Source organism: Chlorocebus sabaeus, chromosome 12, assembly GCF_047675955.1.
Source record: "Chlorocebus sabaeus isolate Y175 chromosome 12, mChlSab1.0.hap1, whole genome shotgun sequence".
NCBI classification, from domain to species: Eukaryota; Metazoa; Chordata; class Mammalia; order Primates; family Cercopithecidae; genus Chlorocebus; species Chlorocebus sabaeus.
The window spans coordinates 104,195,395-104,213,361 of NC_132915.1; the positions used below are offsets into that span (position 1 = coordinate 104,195,395).

Sequence of the window (17,967 nt, forward strand, 5' to 3'; positions counted from 1 at the left end):
CACATACACACCCTCACACATTCGTCTCCATAGCTACTGCCCACGTAGTGCACACACGGTCCCAATCTCTCTATACACATTCATGGTAGGACCCCTGCCCCTCCTCTGCCCCTGGGTCTGCTCACTCATTGACGAGCCGGTCACAGATCTCGCTGGGCAAGAAGATGTCCGGATGTAGCCGCAGGGTCTCCTTGTCCAGCAGGTAGCCCAGGGTGCCATCCAGGTTGCGCAAGCAGAAGTCAGTACAGAGGGCCATCAGCGACTCGGGAGTGTCAGACGCCATGCTGGGGGCAGGCAGGTGGGCCACTCCAGGACAAGGGTCCCCAGGGGCAACAGTGATTCCTGAATACTCACAGGATCATTGGCAGAGCCACTGCCTGGGGAGTGGACAAGACACCAAGTGAGCCACACACAAAGGCTAGAACCATCAGTGGCCCCATGTCCACACTCTGAGTAGGGAAACTGAGACCACATTCCAATTAGCAGCTTAGCAGGGCCAGGCCCAGGTCTCCTGACTCCATCTCTCACCCGCCTCTGCTGTGCCACTATCTATGCACAATTTGACCTGCAAAGAACATGGAGCCTTGTCCAAGCACTTATTTGCCTGTGGGCAGACGTGTGTGCTGGGGACTCAATGCTTGGGTGGGGGTAATAGGGATTTTCACTCTTCTGCTTCCGACAATCTTTTTTTTTTTTTTTTTTTTTTTCAGAGTCTCGCTCTGTCGCCCAGACTGGAGTGCAGTGGCCGGATCTCGGCTCACTGCAAGCTCCACCTCCCAGGTTTATGCCATTCTCCTGCCTCAGCCTCCCAAGTAGCTGGGACTACAGGCACCCGCCACCTCGCCCAGCTAGTTTTTTTGTATTTTTGTAGTAGAGACGGGGTTTCACCGTGTTAGCCAGGATGGTCTTGATCTCCTGACCTCGTGATCCGCCCGTCTCGGCCTCCCAAAGTGCTGGGATTACAGGCTTGAGCCACTGTGCCCGGCCGCTTCCCACAATCTTAACAGCTACACTGGGGTGTTCCATGCTGTGCAGTACTTCCTAACCTGTATACAGCTATAATTGATTGAGCATTTAGTCTGTGCCAAGGCTTAATAGACATATAGACATGATATCACTGAATCTCAAGGTGTCTGATTAAAAACAAAGGCTCCTCACAAGAGCAATGAAAACATATGTCCACACAGAAACTCGGACGTGACCATTCATAGCAACATTATTTGTAAGAGTCAAAAAGTAGAAACCACCCAAACGTCCTTCAACTGATGAATGGATCGACAAAATGTTACATATTCATACAGTGCAATATTATTCAGTCATAAAAAGTAGTGATCCATGCTATCATGTTGTACCTTGAAAACATTGTGTTGAGTGAAAGAAATCAGTTAAAAAAAAGTCACATACTGTATGATTCATTTGATAGAAATGTCCAGTGAGAACAGGCAAATCTATAGAGACAGAAGTAGGTTTGTGGTTGGGAAAAAGGAGAGTAACTGCCAGTGGGTATGGAGTTTCTTTCTGGGGTGATGAAAATGGTCTAAAATTTCTATTGACAGTGGTCATGGGTACACTCTGTGAATATACTAAAAATCATGGAACTATATATATGGGTGAATTGTGTGACATGTGAATTGCATCTCAGTAAAACTGTTATTTAAAAAAGTGAAGCCTCCTACTAGCTTCATGACTTCAGCATAGCTAAAGATTTCTTAACTAGGACTCAAGAGGTGCTAACCAGGAGGTAGAAAATTATAAACTTATCTACACTGAAGCAAAGAAACTTCTGTTCATGCATACACAAAAATTAATTTGAGATAGATGACAGATATAAGTGTGAAAGGTAAAACAATAAGGTTTCTAGAAGAAAACACAAGAGTACATCTTTATGACTTTAGAATAGGCAGTGATCTCACATGAAGAGAAAGAAATTGATAAATTGGACTGCCTCAAAATTAAAAACTCTGTTCATCAAAAGATACCACGAAGAGCCTGGGCGCAGTGGCTCACGCCTGTAATCCCAGTGCTTTGGGAGCCTGAGGTGGGCAAATCGCCTGAGCCCAGGAGTTCATGACCAGCCTGGGCAACAGGGCACAACCCTGTCTCTACAAAAAATACAAAAAGAATTAGCTGGGCACGGTGGCATATGCCTGTAGTCCCAGCTACTTGGGAGGCTGAGGTGGGAGGATCACCTGAGCCCAAGAGGTTGGGGCTGCAGTGAGCTGTGACTGCACCACTGCGCTCTAGCCTGGGAGACAAAGACAGACCCTGTCTCAAAAAAAAAAAAAAAAGAAAAGAAAAAAAAAGAGTGAAAGATTTGAACAGGTATTTCATAAAGTAAGATAGTGAAACAGACAATAAACATGTGAAAAGCACTCAGCTTCTTTTTTTTTTTTTTTTTTTTTTGAGACGGAGTCTCGCTCTGTCGCCCAGGCTGGAGTGCAGTGGCCAGATCTCAGCTCACTGCAAGCTCCGCCTCCCGGGTTCACGCCATTCTCCTGCCTCAGCCTCCGGAGTAGCTGGAACTACAGGTGCCCGCCACCTCGCCCAGCTAGTTTTTTTGTATTTTTTAGTAGAGACGGGGTTTCACCGTGTTAGCCAGGATGGTCTCGATCTCCTGACCTCGTGATCCGCCCGTCTCGGCCTCCCAAAGTGCTGGGATTACAGGCTTGAGCCACCGCGCCCGGCCTCAGCTTCTTTACTATTAGGGAAATGCACAGTAAAACCACAATGAGATGCCATTTCCCACGCCCACTGGCTCAACTGAACACAACAACAGCAACAACATGGGCAATACTTGGCATTGGGGAAGATAGGGAACAGTGGGAAATCTCCCACAGGGCTGGTGGCAGGGCAAATTGGTGTGAACTGAGAATATAATGCGAACAGTGTTTAACACTATTCACTATTTACTAAAGCTGAACATACATGCGTTCAACATTTAGCAATTCCACTCCAACAGAAATGCATAAGTAAATGTGCACCAAAAGATCTACACTAGAATGTTCTCAGCAGCACTATTTGTAATGGCCAAAACCAGAAAATAACCTAAATGCCCACTAGCATTGGAATGGATAATTATGGTATATTCATCTACTAAATACTGCATGGCAATGAGAAGGCACAAACTCCTGTTAACAGCTTGGATAACACTTACAAGGGTTTCTTTTTTTTTTTCCCCTCAATTTTTAGTTTTTTTTTTTGAGATGGAGTCTTGCTCTGTTGCTCAGGCAGGCGTGCAGTGGCATGATCTCGACTCATTGCAACCTTCACCTCCTAGGTTCAAGCGATTCTCCTGCCTCAGCCTCCCGAATACCTGGGATTGATTACAGGCATGCGCCATCACGCCCGGCTAATTTTTGTATTTTTTTCTTTTAGTAGAGACAGGGTTACCCATGTTGGCCAGGCTGGTCTCGAACTCCTGACCTCAGGTGATCTGCTTGCCTTGGCCTCCCAAAGTGCTGGGATTACAGGTGTGAGCCACTGTGCCTGGCCTTAATTTTTAATTTTTGAGACAGAATCTCACTGTTACCTAGGCTAGAGTGCAGTGGTGTGAGCTCGGCTCACTGCACCCTCTATTTCCCAGGCTCAAGCAATCCTCCCACCTTAGCCTCCTGAGTACCTGAGACTACAGGCATGCACCAGGACACCCGGCTAATTTTTCTGGTGGTTTTTTTTTTTTTTTTTTTTTTTTTAGAGACAAGGTCTTGCTATGTTGTCCAGGCTGGTGTCAAACTCTTGTGCTCGAGCAATCTGCTTACCCCAGGCTCCCAAAGTGCTGGGATTACAGGCATGAGCCACTGTGCCTTGCCAACCCTTACTGTGTTTAATGAGAGGAGTCAGAACACAAAAGGGTCTATACTGTGTCACTCCACTAAATTCAAAAGCAGGGGAATCTCATCTGTGGTGGGAGAAGTGAGGACTGTGGTCACCTGGGGAGGTGACTGCAAGGGAGTTTCTGGGTGCTGAGGAGCTTCTAGTCTCCTTGATCAGAGTACTGGGTATCCAGGCTTGTTCACTGTGTGAATCTTCAACGACCTGTGTATCATCATGTGTGTGCTTTTTCAAGTGAATATTGGGGTTTTTGGTTTTTTGTTTGTTTGTTTTTGTGAGACGGAGTCTCACCCTCTCACCCAGGCTGGGGTGCAGTGGCATGATTTCAGCTCACTGCAGCCTCCGCCTCTAGGGTTCAAGCTGTTCTCCTGCCTCAGTCTCTGGAGTAGCAGGGATTATAGGTGCCTGCCACTGCACCCAGCTAATTTTGTTTTTTAATATTTTTGGTAGAGATGGGGTTTCATCATGTTGGTCAGACTGGTCTCGAACACCTTACCTCAGGTGATCTGCCCAACTCTACCTCTCAAAGTGCTGGGATTACAGATGTGAGCCACCGTGCCTGGCCCGAATATTGTAATTGAATAGAAAGTTAAGAAAATGGCAGCCGGGCACGGTGGCTCACACCTGTAATCCCAGCACTTTGAGAGGCCGAGGCGGGCAGATCACGAGGTCAGGAGATCGAGACTATCCTGGCTAACATGGTGAAACCCCATCTCTACTAAAAAATACAAAAAAATGGCCGGGCGTGGTGACTCAGCCTGTAATCTCAGCACTTTGGGAGGCCGAAGCGGGCGGATCACGAGGTCAGGAGATCCATACCATTCTGGCTAACATGGTAAAACCCCTTCTCTACTAAAAATACAAAAAATTAGCCTGGCGTGGTGGCGGGTGCCTATAGTCCCAGCTACTTGGGAGGCTGTGGTAGGAGAATGACATGAACCCGGGAGGTGGAGCTTGCAGTGAGTGGAGATGGCGCCACTGCACTCCAGCCTGGGTGATAGAGTAAGACTCCGTTTCAAAAACAAAACAAAACAAAAATTAGCCGGGCCTGGTGGCGGGCGCCTGTAGTCCAAGCTACTCGGGAGGCTGAGGCAGGCAAATGGCGTGAAACCAGGAGGCGGAGCTTGCAGTGAGCCAAGATGGCGCCACTGCGCTCCAGTGTGGGCAACAAAGCAAGACTCCGTCTCAAAAAAAAAAAAAAAAAAAAAAAGTTAATCCGACTCCATACTGGTATTTTGTGTATCTTTCCTTATGTATGTATGTATTTGTTTGTTTTTTTTGTTTTTGTTTGTTTTTTTTCCCCGAGAAAGAATCTCATACTGTTGCCCAGGTTGCAGGGTAGTGGTGTGATCACCGCTCACTGCAGCCTTGACCTCCTGGGCTCAAGCGATCCTCCCACCTCAGCCTGTTGAGTTGCTGGGACCACAGGGATGTGCCACCACGCCCAGTAAATTTTTTAACTTTTAGTAAAGACATGGTCTTTCTGTGTTGCCCAGGTTGGTCTCAAACTCCTGGGCTCAAGCGATCCTCCCACCTTGGCCTCCCAAAGTGCTGGGATTGTAGGCGTGAGCCACCTGTGCCTGGCCTCTCATGTATGTTATACTTCATAAAAGTCTTTTTTTTTTCAGAGGAGTCTCACTGTGTCACCCAAACTGGAGTGCAGTGGCGCGATCTCAGCTCACTGCAACCTCCACCTCCCAGGTTCAAGCGATTCTCCTGCCTCAGACTCCCAAGTAGCTGGGACTACAGACGTGTGCCGCCATGCTCAGCTAATTTTTTGTATTTTTAGTAAAGACGGGGTTTCACCGTGTTAGCCAGGATGGTCTCGATCTCCTGACCTCGTGATCTGCCTGCCTCGGCCTCCCAAAGTGCTGGGATTACAGGCGTGAGCCACCGCACCCAGGCCCAAAAGTTTTTTTTAAAGTGCAGGCTGTGTGGTCAGACAGAACTATGTTTTGACCCAGTTGTACAATTCACTGTAAAATTACTTAACCTCTCCATCGAGGCCAACATGGTGAAACCCCGTCTCTACTAAAAATACAAAAAAATTAGCTGGTGTGGTAGTGCACACCTGTAATCCCAGCTACTCAAGAGGCTGAGGAAGGAGAATCACTTGAACCCGGGAGGTGGAGGTTGCAGTGAGCCAAGATTGCACCACTTCACTCCAGCCTGGTGACACAGCAACACTCCGTAAAAAAAAAAAAAAAGTACTTAACCTCTCCAGACCTCAGTTTCTTCATCTGGAAAATGGGGATAATAATCTCTACTTTGCAGGGCTGTGGTAGTAAATAAGATAATGTTGGGAAAATGCTTAGTCCCAGCCCAACAGACTAAGTACACAACATGGTGGTTATGATCCCACCTTTTTTTTTTCAGACGGAGTCTTGCTCTGTCACCCAGGCGGAAGCGTAGTGGCACCATCTCGGCTCACTGCAACCTCCACTTTCCAGGTTCAAGTTATTCTCCTGCCTCAAGCCTCCTGAGGAGCTGGAACTACAGGTGCCTGCCCCCACACCCGGCTAATTGTTGTATTTTTAGTAGAGATGGAGTTTTGCTATGTTGGCCAAGCTGGTCTCAAACTCCTGAGCTCAGGTGATCCACCCGCCTTGGCCTCCCAAAGTGCTGGGATAGGGAATTACAGGCGTGAGCCACCGCGCCTGGCCCTATGACCCCATTTTTTTTTTTTTTTTTTTGAGACGGAGTCTCACTCTGTCACCCAGGCTGGAGTGCAGTGGCACCATCTTGGCTCACTGCAAGCTCCGCCTCCCTGGTTCACACCATTCTCCTGCCTCAGACTCCCAAGTAGCTGGGACTACAGGCGCCTGCCACCACACTTGGATAATTTTTTGTATTTTTAGTACAGCCAGGGTTTCACCATGTTAGCCAGGATGGTCTCGAACTCCTGACCTCGTGATCTGCCCGCCTTGGCCTCCCAAAGTGCTGGGGTTACAGGCATGAGCCACCGTGCCCAGCTGACCCCATCTTATAGAGGAGGAAACTCCAGGTCACACAGAGGGAGCTGTGTAAACTGGGACTGCAACCTGGTCTTGTGGAATCCCTCACATCTCTTGTCCAGCTTGTGGTCCATGGGCTGCATGTGGACCAGGACAGCTTTGAATGAAGCCCAACACAAATTTGTAAACTTTCTTAAAACATTATGAGATTTATGGACTTTTTTTTTTTTTTTAGCTCATCTGCTATTGTTAGTGTTGGTGTATTTTATGTGTGGCCCAAGACAATTCTTTTTCCGGTGTGGCCCAGGGAAGCTAAAAGATTGGACATCCCTGTCTTAGAGGGTTCTGGAGTTCTGGGGCCCAGCATTGTCCCAGCTTCTGGGAGCCTCCCTCTGTGTCCATTTGTGAGCCTTCCAGACTGCTCAGGAAATCCAGTGGGAAGCCACAGGGTGCTTTGGGCTTTGGAGTCAGCCAGTTCTGAGTTCAACTGTGGCACCACTGTCTACTGGGGTCTATGTGTGGATGAGCTGTGAAGTCAGGCAGGCCTAGCTCACATTTCAGGCTTGCTGCTCACGAGCAAACAAACTTGGGCAAGTGTCTCCACCTCTCTGTGCCTCAGTCATTTTTCCTCTAAAATAGAAGCAGCACAATACCTCATCCCCAGCATGGTGTGAAGATTCCATGGAATAATATCAAAAGGACTTAGAACGCTGTCTGGCACGTAGTCATTGCTCAATAAAGACTATTATTATCATTGTTGTTGTTATAATCATCACCTTCTCCTATCTCATCTGCCCTGGCTCCCACAGAGTGGGGTCTGTTCTAGCCCAGCTCCAGGGCCGGGGTATCCCACAACAAGGCTTATTGTGTCAGCTGTCCCACTGGCAGCATGGCACCCTCAAGGGAAGGCACAAAAGCCAGGATGCCTGGGCCCCGGGCATGGCCTTCCTTTGCCTTCATTTACTTCCAGATCTTCAAAAGCCCAGTAGCCTCTCTTGCCTGGGAAACTGGAACCAGAGGGAGCACTGCTGGCAGAGTGTCCCCACTCTTGGAAAGCAGCTCTTTTCAAGCCCACTGGAATGAGAGCCAGCTTTCTGGCCGACTTGGTCCCCACTAACCCTCTACTCCAGCCAGCCTGGCCTCACTGTCCTGGCAAAAGGCCGTCGGCACAGGTCACCTTCAGACCTTTGCCCAGTCTGTTCTCTTTCAACAAGGACCATCCAAATTCAACTAATTACTGCACTTTCTACTTTAAATACTGCCTTCTCCCCTCCCCTACCCAAACACAATCCATGTCCTTCCTCCAGGAAGTATCTCCTGGCCACTCCAGCCCACATGATCTTTGAACTCTCCTTTCACATAGCTGATACCTATGGTCCCAGTGTCAAAGTTACTTCCTCTGGGAAGCCATCCTTGACCCACCAGGGTGTGCCTGCTGAGTGCCCCCACAGGCCCGACCTACCACAGCAACGAACACTTGGTATTGATGTGGCTTTGATCATTAAGTGTCCCTGATGGATGGCCAGGTCCACGAGGGCAAAACCAGGCTGTCTTGTTTGGTATCACATCCCTGGACCTGCTTACTCAGTCCCTGCTGAGCACTGGGGGTCCTATGGTGAGCAAGCCGGACAAGGTCCTTGACCACATGGAGCATACTGGCTCCAGAGAGAGACAGATCCACCTACGGAGCCCACAAGTGGCCGTCGTGTAACTGGGACCAGTGTCTTGCAGGAGGAGGGGCCTGGGGCTCTTGGTACCCCATCAGGGGACTTGCCCCAGACTGGGGAGTCAGAGCAGGTGTCCTTAGAAGTGACATTTCAGGCCGGGTGCGGTGGCTCACACCTGTAATCCCAAAACTTTGGGAGACTGAGGTAGGTGGATCACCTGCGGTCAGGAGTTCAAGACCAGCCTGGCCAACATGGTGAAACTCCGTCTCTACTAAAAATACAAAAATTAGCCAGATGTGGTGGTGCATGCCTGTAAACCCAGCTACTCGGGAGGCTGAGGCAGGAGAATTGCTTGAACCCAGGAGGTGGAGGTTGCAGTGAGCTGAGATCACGCCATTGCACTCCAGCCTAGACAATAAGGGCAAAACTCTGTCAAAAAAAAAGAAGTGACATTTCAACTGGGACCCAAAAGATGAGTCCTAGTTAACTCTGGTGGAGGGGGAAAAGGGAAGGTGCTTCAGGAGGAAGCAAAGAAGTACCTAAGCTGCAAGGAGACGGGGTGCATGGGACATTGGCACTATGGGCCCAGGTCCATGACTATTTGCTAAATGAACAAAGGAAGCACTGAACACTCAATGTGGGGCCTGCCACAAGGTGAGGTTTCAACAAAGGCCTGTGGAAGGAATGACGAAGGACTCGCCAGCTGGGGTCTGCACGAGGCCTGGGAGGTACAGCACATTCTCGCATTCTCCCTGCTCGTTGCGCCCAGGACACTGCTGGGTGCCCAGTGGCTGCAAATGATGCCTCTCGACTCGGAGGCTCTGAATGAGGGAGAGTCACTGGGGTTTTGCCTTTTCTGCAGGTCTGAGCCCAGTTACCTAGGCAGCTGCTCTGCCCTTACCATGCTCCCCAAGTGGAAGAAAAAAGCCCCCAAAATACAAGCCAGGTAGATGGCGCCATCTGCTAGCCTCCCCTTAGCAGTGTTGACCTTGCCACTCAGGGCTGGAATGAGCTGGAAGAGGAAGGAGCCATCCTCCATCCTGGCATGGAGACTGAAGGGCCCTGGGGCTACCGGGCCCTGGGGCTACCATGCCCTGAGCCCCATCCAGCTGCAGGCCCGGCACCTGCCAGAGGCAGCCATCTCTACCTACTCCACTCTACCTACTCCTCTCTACCTACTCCACTCCTTAGGGATTGTCATTCTCAGGGCAGGCACAGGACATCTGGAATTGCAGCCACTGAGGACAGAGGGAGCTCTGGTTATGACCGACCACCACACTGGGAGAACCCTGTGTCTTTCTCCATCCCTTTTCTTGCATGTTCTCTAATACTAGATCTATCATGAACTTACGATATCCTGGGGAATGGGGGCAGTGGGAGAGAAGAGAGAGAAAAACAGTAGCAGCAGCAGCAGCAGGCACTGCAGTACCACGTCCATGTTGGCTGCTTCCAGATGTGGTCCTAAGCTCCTTACAGGCTTTACTCCCTGGAGTCTCTTATTTAACTGACAAAACATTTCCTAGTACCCTGTACTTGCAACTAATTAATCATTTACATAACAATTTGTCTACTGACCCCCTCCCACTGCCTGTGAGCTCTGGGAGGACAAAAGCTGTATGCTTGCTTGCATGCCTGCATCCATGCACATGTACACACACACACACACACACACACACACGTGCGTAAGTGCGCACGCACGTGTATCCTTGGTGCCTGACTTTGGTGCCCAACTTATGCCTGGCGTTTAACAGAACAAAGGTTTGCTGTGACTGGAATTACCTTACTCTAGTACTACAAGATAGAGATTGTTACTCCATTTTCTGATGAAGATACTGACGCATACACAACTAAGCAGATGCTTGCCTGAGACCACAAAACTGATGAGAGTGGGATGCAAACCTAAAGCAGACCCCTGCTTCTCGCCAAACATTTGGTCTTCAGTCCATCCATCCAAACAATGGGAGAGAAAGAGAAACTGAAGTCCGGTGGGGGGAGCATGGGATCCCACCAGTGACCTGATACCCAGGGGACAGAGAGGTTGGGGGAGCCGGAAGCTCTGAGCCTTGGAGCAGTACTCACCCTGTGAAATATTAACCTAGGAGCTGGAGGGAAAACCCAAACAAATGCCCTATTTACAGAGGCTAGACGCTTTCCAGGAGGCAGTAGATCAAGGGCCAGAGCCTGGGGGTGTGAGGGGAGGCAGAGCAAGTGTGGGGATCTCCAGGCGGTCGGGAAACAGGGGAAAACCAGATGCCACCTGGCTCTGAAAAGTCTGCAGAGATTAAATCCATGAGGTGGGTTATGTCAGAAAGATGCAGACACGCAATGAGTGGGGAGTGTGCCTCACGGCTAGGTGACTGCTGGTGATGCTGGAGACAGAGAGGCCTTGAGGAGGCTGCATTCAGCTAGTAATCAGACTGGCTGGGTTCTATTCTTGTAACCAAATGTATTAATGAGCCTACCCATACTGATACGAAGTATATACCAAGAATTCTGGCCGGTGTGGTGGCTCACACCTCTAATTCCAGCACTTTGGGAGGCCAAGGTGGGTGGATCACGAGGTCAAGGGATCGAGACCATCCTGGCCAACATGGTGAAACCCTGTCTCTACTAAAAATACAAAAATTAGCGGCCCGGCGCGGTGGCTCACGCCTGTAATCCCAACACTTTGGGAGGCCAAGGCGGGCGGATCACGAGGTCAGGAGATCGAGACCATCCTGGTTAACACAGTGAAACCCTGTCTCTACTAAAAATACAAAAAAATTAGCCGGGCGTGGTGGTGGGCGCCTGTAGTCCCAGCTACTTGGGAGGCTGAGGCAGGAGAATGGCGTGAACCTGGGAGGTGGACCTCACAGTGAGCCGAGATCGCGCCACTGCACTCCAGCCTGGGCGACAGAGCAAGACTCTGTCTCAAAAAAAAAAAAAAAAAAAAAAAAATTAGCAGGGCATGGTGGCGCATGCCTATAGTCCCAGCTACTCAGGAGGCTGAGGCAGGAGAATTGCTTGAACCCAGGAGGCGGAGGTTCCAGTGAGCCAAGGTCACGCCACTGTACTCCAGCCTGGTAACAGCGAGATTCCGTCTCAAAAAAAAAAAAAAAGAACTCTGCTAAGTATTTTATATGTGTTAATTAATTGAATTCTCTCAACCCCCTACAAGGCAGGAGTTAACATCTACAACTTACAGAAAACGCAGCTGGAATGAAGGGGTTATGGCTATGTAATTTGCCACAGACTATGGATGTGAACAGACAGATATGTCCACAGGTAGTTCATTAGTTCAAGACGCAGTGTGGCAGGCCAGGCACAGCGGCCTACACCTGTAATCCCAGCACTTTGGGAGGCCAAGGCAGGTGGATCACCTGAGGTCAGGAGTCTGAGCCCAGCCTGGCCAACGTGTTGAAACTCCGTCTCTATTAAAAACACAAAAATTAGCCGGGCATGGGTGACAGAGTGAGACTCCGTCTCAGAAAAAAAAAAAAAGACCCAGTGTGTCCAGCTTTCCATCCATGTTCGCATCAAAGCCACACATAACTTACTTACTTTTTATTTATTTATTTTTATTTTTATTTTTTGAGACAGAGTTTTGCTCTTGTTGCCCAAGCTGGAGTGCAATGGCGTGATCTCAGCTCACTGCAGCCTCTGACTCCAGGGTTCAAGCAATTCTCCTGCCTCAGCCTACCAAGTAGCTGGGATTACAGGTGCCCGCCACCATGCCTGGCTAATTTTTGTATTTTCAGTAGAGACGAGGTTTTGCCATGTTGGCCAGGCTGGTCTCAAACTCCTGACCTCAGGTGATCCACCTGCCTCGGCCTCCCATAGTGCTGAGCTTACAGGTGTGAGCCACTGCGGACGGCCTATTTATTTATTTTTCTTTTAAGACAGGGTCTCACTCTGTCACCCAGGCTGGAGTGCAGTGGTACGATCTCAGCTCGCTGCAACCTCCACCTCTCACGTTCAAGCAATCTTACACCTCAGCCTCTGGAATAGCTGTCACTACAGGTGTATACCAACAGACCTGGCTAATTTTTTTATTTTCATTTTTTGTAGAGATGAGGTCTCACCATGTTGCCCAGGCTTGTCTCAAACTCCTGGACTCAAGCAATCCACCCACCTCAGCCTCCCAAAGAGATGGGACTACAGGTGTGAGCCACCGCACCCGGCTGCCACAGATAACTTATGAGGTACATATTATCATTTTGTTTCCCAGATGAGGAAACAATGGTTCAAAGATGCACAATGAGTTGCACAAGGTCCTCCAGTAAATGCCTGACCCTAAAGTTCAAGCTCCTTGCCATTATGCCATGGGGAGGGATCTTTCTCCAACCTCAGCTTTCCCTTCTGTTCCATGAGCCTCCACCACTTCCTTACAACTTAGGCACTGAGCTCACATGATCCAGTATTGCTGGTAACCACTCCGTGGGCATATATCATTTTTTGGCCACAGCATTGAAAGCTTCCTGAGGGCAGAGTCCCTGTGTGATTCCTGGGGTCTCCATTACAGAGTATGTGAGTGGCTCAATGCCAGTGACAGAGCCTCAGCTCCACAAGGTCCCCAGCCAATGTTTTCCAGCCTCAATATTTATCAAGGTCCTTACCTGTCAGCATGCTGTGAGTGGCACACGCTGTGTTGCGTATGTTGTGAACAGGGTTGCTGAGGAGATGCCATGAAAGGATGGCAGGAAGGTGGTGACCAATAATTATGAAGAGTGATGTTCCTGAGAATAATGCTTCGAGAGACCCTTCTGCATCTCCAAGGCTGGAAAATCAGTTTCAGCGATTGTGCCAGATATGACAGTGGTCCACAAATAGATAACCAGACAGGGGTCTCTGCACTCACCTCTCAGGAGTCCAGAACAGGTGAGTTACTGAAGCCAAGCAAAAAAACCACAGTGCCAAGAGCAGTCTTCCAGCTAGTGGACTCCCTAAATGTGTCTGCAGAATCCTGGCGGTACTAATGATAACACCTTTGCAGACAGCTTCAGAGCACACCTAATTCTTTCACAACCTGTGTCTCATTTTATCCTCTCAACAGCCTTCAGACTTAGTTGGAGGCAAGGAAAGGCTATTATTCTAAATGTACAGATAGGAAAACGAAGGCCCAGAGAGGGGATGGAACCTGCCTAACTCACACAGCAAGCCAGCGGCAGAGCGGGGCTTGAACCAGGTCCCCAGGTCAGTAGCCTGGGGCTCTACCCACAACAGCCTATCCTAATATGCTGGCTCTCAGTTCCTAAGTGCTCCGACCTTTCATTTTCAAACCCTCTGGCCCAGTTGCCCTGCTCAGCCTGTGTCCCAGGCCTGAGGATACAGTTCGGGCTTGGGGTATAAGGAGGGAGATCAACTGTGGTTCTGCTTCCTATAAGGCAGCCTGGATAATCTCAGCCTCTGCCGGACGCTTCAGGATCAACAGCCTCTACCCATAGATCAGCCACGCACACCCAACCACATATCTAGGCCCAGCATACACTGCCCCTCCCCACCTGTCTCCAAGTCACATTCATTTCAACACCCTCATTTTGCTATTTTATGTGGTAGAACGCAAGAATGGAAATTTGCTGGGCTCTTTTTAATTTTTTTTTTTCTTTTTTTTTTAGAGATAGGGTTTCCCTATGTTCTCCAGACTGGTCTCAAATTCCTGGCCTCAAGCGATCCTCCCGCCTTGGCCTCCCAAATTGCTGGAAGTGCTGAGCTCTTTTTTAAAAGTCCCCATCACCTTCTGCTGCTGTCAGAAAAAGCTAGGACCACGCTAACCTCCTCCCTGCAGAATATTAACCCACTGTTACCTCTGAGGGGTGTCAAGAAGTTTCTATCTTGCCTTCCCCAATATTGCTTCAAATCCTGCTAACTGATGGAGGCAGCTAGAGCTGGTGACACCACCAGCTAGTGCTAAAACGAACGGCTCTGAGGCAGACATACATGCCCACATTTCTCATCATCACATCATCAGTGTGGCCGCTATTGAGCACTTTGTGTGAAATATTGCATTAAGCACTTAAGTCCATGATTTTATTTAATCCAACAGCCCTAATTTCTTTTCTTTTCTTTTTTTTTTTGAGACGGAGTTTCACTCTTGTTGCCCAGGCTGGGGTGCTGCAGTGGCGTGATCTCAGCTCAGTTCAACCTCTGCCTCCCAGGTTCAAGCGATTCTCCTGCCTCAGCCTCTCCAGTAGCTGGGATTACAGGTATGCGTCACCACACCCAGCTACTTTTCGCATTTTTAGTAGAGACAAGGTTTCACCATGTTGGCTAGGCTGGTCTCAAACTCCTGACCTCAGGTGATCCACCTGCCTCCCAAAGTGCTGGGATTACAGGTGTGAGCCACCGTGCCCAGCCTGCCGTATTTTCCAGATGAGAAGACTGAGGTGGAAAAAGCTCCCATGCCCACATTCTCACAACCAGGAAGCCGCGGCATAACTTAACTTGATTTAATTGCAGTTCTCTGTGACCATGATTCTTCATATTTATTCCATCAATGGTCATTACAAAGATGGAAGAAGGGTACTTACAACCGAAGCCCCAAGCACAATGGCCATTTGTCATCTATAACAAATCTGTATTTTCTCCAACCACCAGACACTTCAACAAGTACAGTTCTGAAAGGGTGTCCCCATTAGACACCCTGTGGCCCTGTATCACAAGGGCAGCCCCTGATGTCTTCCCCACCATTATCTGGTCCCCACTGTTCTCTGACTTTCTTGCCAACCACTCTTCCCCTTCTTCAACCTGCTCCAGTCCCCCATCGTCCCGCTGTTTCTTTCTTTTTTTTTTAAGACAGAGTCTCGCTCTTGTCACCCAGGCTGGAGTGCCATGGCACAATCTCAGCTCCCTGCAACCTCCACCTCCCGGGTTCAAGCAATTCTCCTGCCTCAGCTTCCTGAGTAGCTGGGATTGCAGACATGAGCCACCACGGCCAGCTAAATTTTTTTGGTACTTTTAGTAGAGATGGGGTTTCACCATGTTGGCCAGGCTGGTCTTGAACTCCTGACCTCAGGTGATCCAGCTGCCTCGGCCTCCCAAAGTGCTGAGATTACAAGTGTGAGCCACTGTGCCTGGCCCTCGTGCTGTTTCTTCAACTCACCAGGCATATGACCACAGGACCTTTGCATTTGCTGTGGAATACTCTGCCACAAGAGAGCTACCTGGCTTGCTCCCTCACTTATCTCTGCTCAAAGGTCACCTTACTAGAGACCTTCCCTGAACACCCTCTATAAAAAGACAACTCCCAACTCCGTCCCCATAGTCCTTCCTTCTTTATTTTTCTCCAAAGCACTTATTACCACCTTACATACCATGTTTATTATTTGCTGAATGAACAAATGAACCAAATTAGCGAGGCCCTTCCCCCCTGGCCACCACTTTCTGCTCTAAGTATAGCCTCCTGTGACCCTTTTCAAAGCTATGCTTTCATGCTCATCCTCACCAGTTTGAAGCCTGAAGAGAAACATTCTGTGAAAGATCATATATGGGAGGATTTTCCCAAGACATCAGATATTCCCCTCCCCTTAAAAATCAAATGCACTAGCCGGGCGCGGTGGCTCATGCCTGATTGCCAGTACTTTTGGAGGCTGGAGGGGGCGGATCACTCAAGCCCAGGAGTTCGAGACCAGCTTGGGTAACATAGTGATACCCCACTTCTATTTAAAAAAAAAAAAAAAGGAAGAAAAGAAAAACAAAACAAAACGAATGGACTGACAAACACAGGCAAAGACTGGAGATCTGGGGCTCTTTCGGTCAAAGAGCAGCCAAGACAAGTTCCACCCACAGAGCCATAGTGGCCAGCACAGTCAGTTTCACTATCAACTCACCTGTCGGGCCGGCTCCCTTGGCCCTCCGGTTGCAACCTCACCCTGTTGGATTTCCCTATACTTTGTGTCATCCCTTTTGGGAGCTGATCCAGAATCCAAGTCGTCCCTGAGCTTCTAAGCACTTCTCTGGGGGAACTTAAGCTCATCCAACAGGTAGGAGGGGCAGAGGGTGGCCCTTTCAGCCTACACCGATCCCCCATCTTGTAGGGGCAAACGACAGGGCGTCATTCTCTTTCTGGAGGAAGGGAGCTCAGTTTTAAAGACACGATTCTCAGACCTGGCGGCAGGGATAGAGAAAGGAGCCCTCCCACCACTGGCCAAGATGGACCTCAGAGAGTGGTTGCAGCGGCGATGCTTAGGCCCAGTAGGCAGGAGACGAAGGAGGACGCAGGTACATCCCTTGGCCCGGGGTACGGGACCTACCCTGGATGGGGCTGCCCTCAGCGTCGGGAAGCGGACGTGATGCTTCGCAGGCGAGGAGGAGCGGAGAATGCAGCCCAGGAGAATCCGGGGCCAGAGCACCTCAGGAGGTTGGGGATCTCGTCAGGCTAGACCCGGGGTCCAGGGGAGACGGGGGTCGGCGGGGCGGAGCTTGGGATCCCGGGGACGGGAGCTCCGGGAGGAAGGGGGTCGCGACGGGGACCCCGTGGCGGTTACCTTGCCCTCAGGGCTGCCGGCGGGGCTGAGGCTCCCGGGCCCGGCCCCTCCCCCGATCCGGCTCCTACGGCTCGGAGGCTGCAGCCGCCGCCGCCTCCGCTGTCAACAAACCTGGGGCGCGTCACTTCCGGGGCCGCCCCTTAGCAACAGCGATCGGGTTCCCCCGATTAGTCCCGCGGCTAACGCGGGCGGCGACGGCAGAAGGTTCCGGCGACCGGCGGGCGGCTCCTTTCCCGGGCCCGACACATTAGGCCGGTGGAGGAGGCCGCCGGGTACGCCCCCGGGCCGCCTGAGAGAACGCGTCATTCAGGGCTCTCCCTGGCCTCCGAGGGGCCCATTCGTGGGACCCCGGGATCAGTGCCCGCCCGGGCGCTGCGGTTCACCTGAGCCCAACACTGCTGAAGGGCAGGACTGACTCTGGGCGCCAGCCCCCTCCATCCAGCGCCCTACTGAACATGTCTTGCGTTCTCCACGGGTGGCTCACACTCGCGTGTCCACCCGCAGTCATCACCGTCCCCCAAAACTAACCTCCATCTAGGGCATGAGCCACCAGGCAACCGAGCTTCCAGATGGGAAATTGGGAGGCGACGTCGGCCCCTGCATTTCCCTGGGCCCCTTGTCCAGTCTCCAAGTCCTGAGGATCCTTTCAAACCAGTCCCTTCTGGCCGAGCGCAGTGGCTCATGCCTGTAATCCCAGCACTTTGGGAGGCCGAGGCACGCGGATCACCTGAGGTCAGGAGCTGGAGACCAGCCTGGCCAACATGGTGAAACGCCGTCTCTACTAAAAACACAAAAGTTTAGCCGAGCGTGGTGATGCGCGCCTGTAATTCCAGCTACTCAAGAGACTGAAGCAGCAGAATCGTTTTAACCCAGGAGGCAGAGGTTGCAATAAGCCGAGATCGCACCACTGCACTCCAGCCTGGGCGACAGAGGGAGACTCCATCTCAAAACACCATCATTTCTTCTCTGGATTTATTTTTTTTTCTTTTCTTTTCCTTTCTTTTTTTTTTTTTTTTGAGAGATGGAGTTTCCCTCTTGTTGCCCAGGCTGGAG

At 50.3% G+C, this 17,967-nt stretch overlaps 1 protein-coding gene across 5 annotated transcripts in view; it reads right to left on the minus strand.

The window, feature by feature from the left end:
• ZER1 (zyg-11 related cell cycle regulator) overlaps positions 1-17,660 on the minus strand; it is a 44,016-nt gene extending 26,356 nt beyond the window's left edge. For 2 of the 5 annotated variants that reach the window (XM_008006030.3, XM_008006026.3), the window contains exons 1-2: positions 16,681-17,027; positions 126-377 (exon numbers count right to left, since the gene is read on the minus strand). In XM_008006030.3, the coding sequence (XP_008004221.1) occupies positions 126-283 (158 nt within the window). In that variant the 5' untranslated portion in view covers positions 284-377; positions 16,681-17,027. Of the gene's footprint in view, positions 1-125; positions 378-16,680; positions 17,031-17,442 lie in introns of those variants that run through there. The other 3 variants (XM_008006028.3, XM_037995335.2, XM_008006027.3) reach the window with 3 other exon arrangements.
• Between the last annotated feature and the right edge of the window lie 307 nt (positions 17,661-17,967).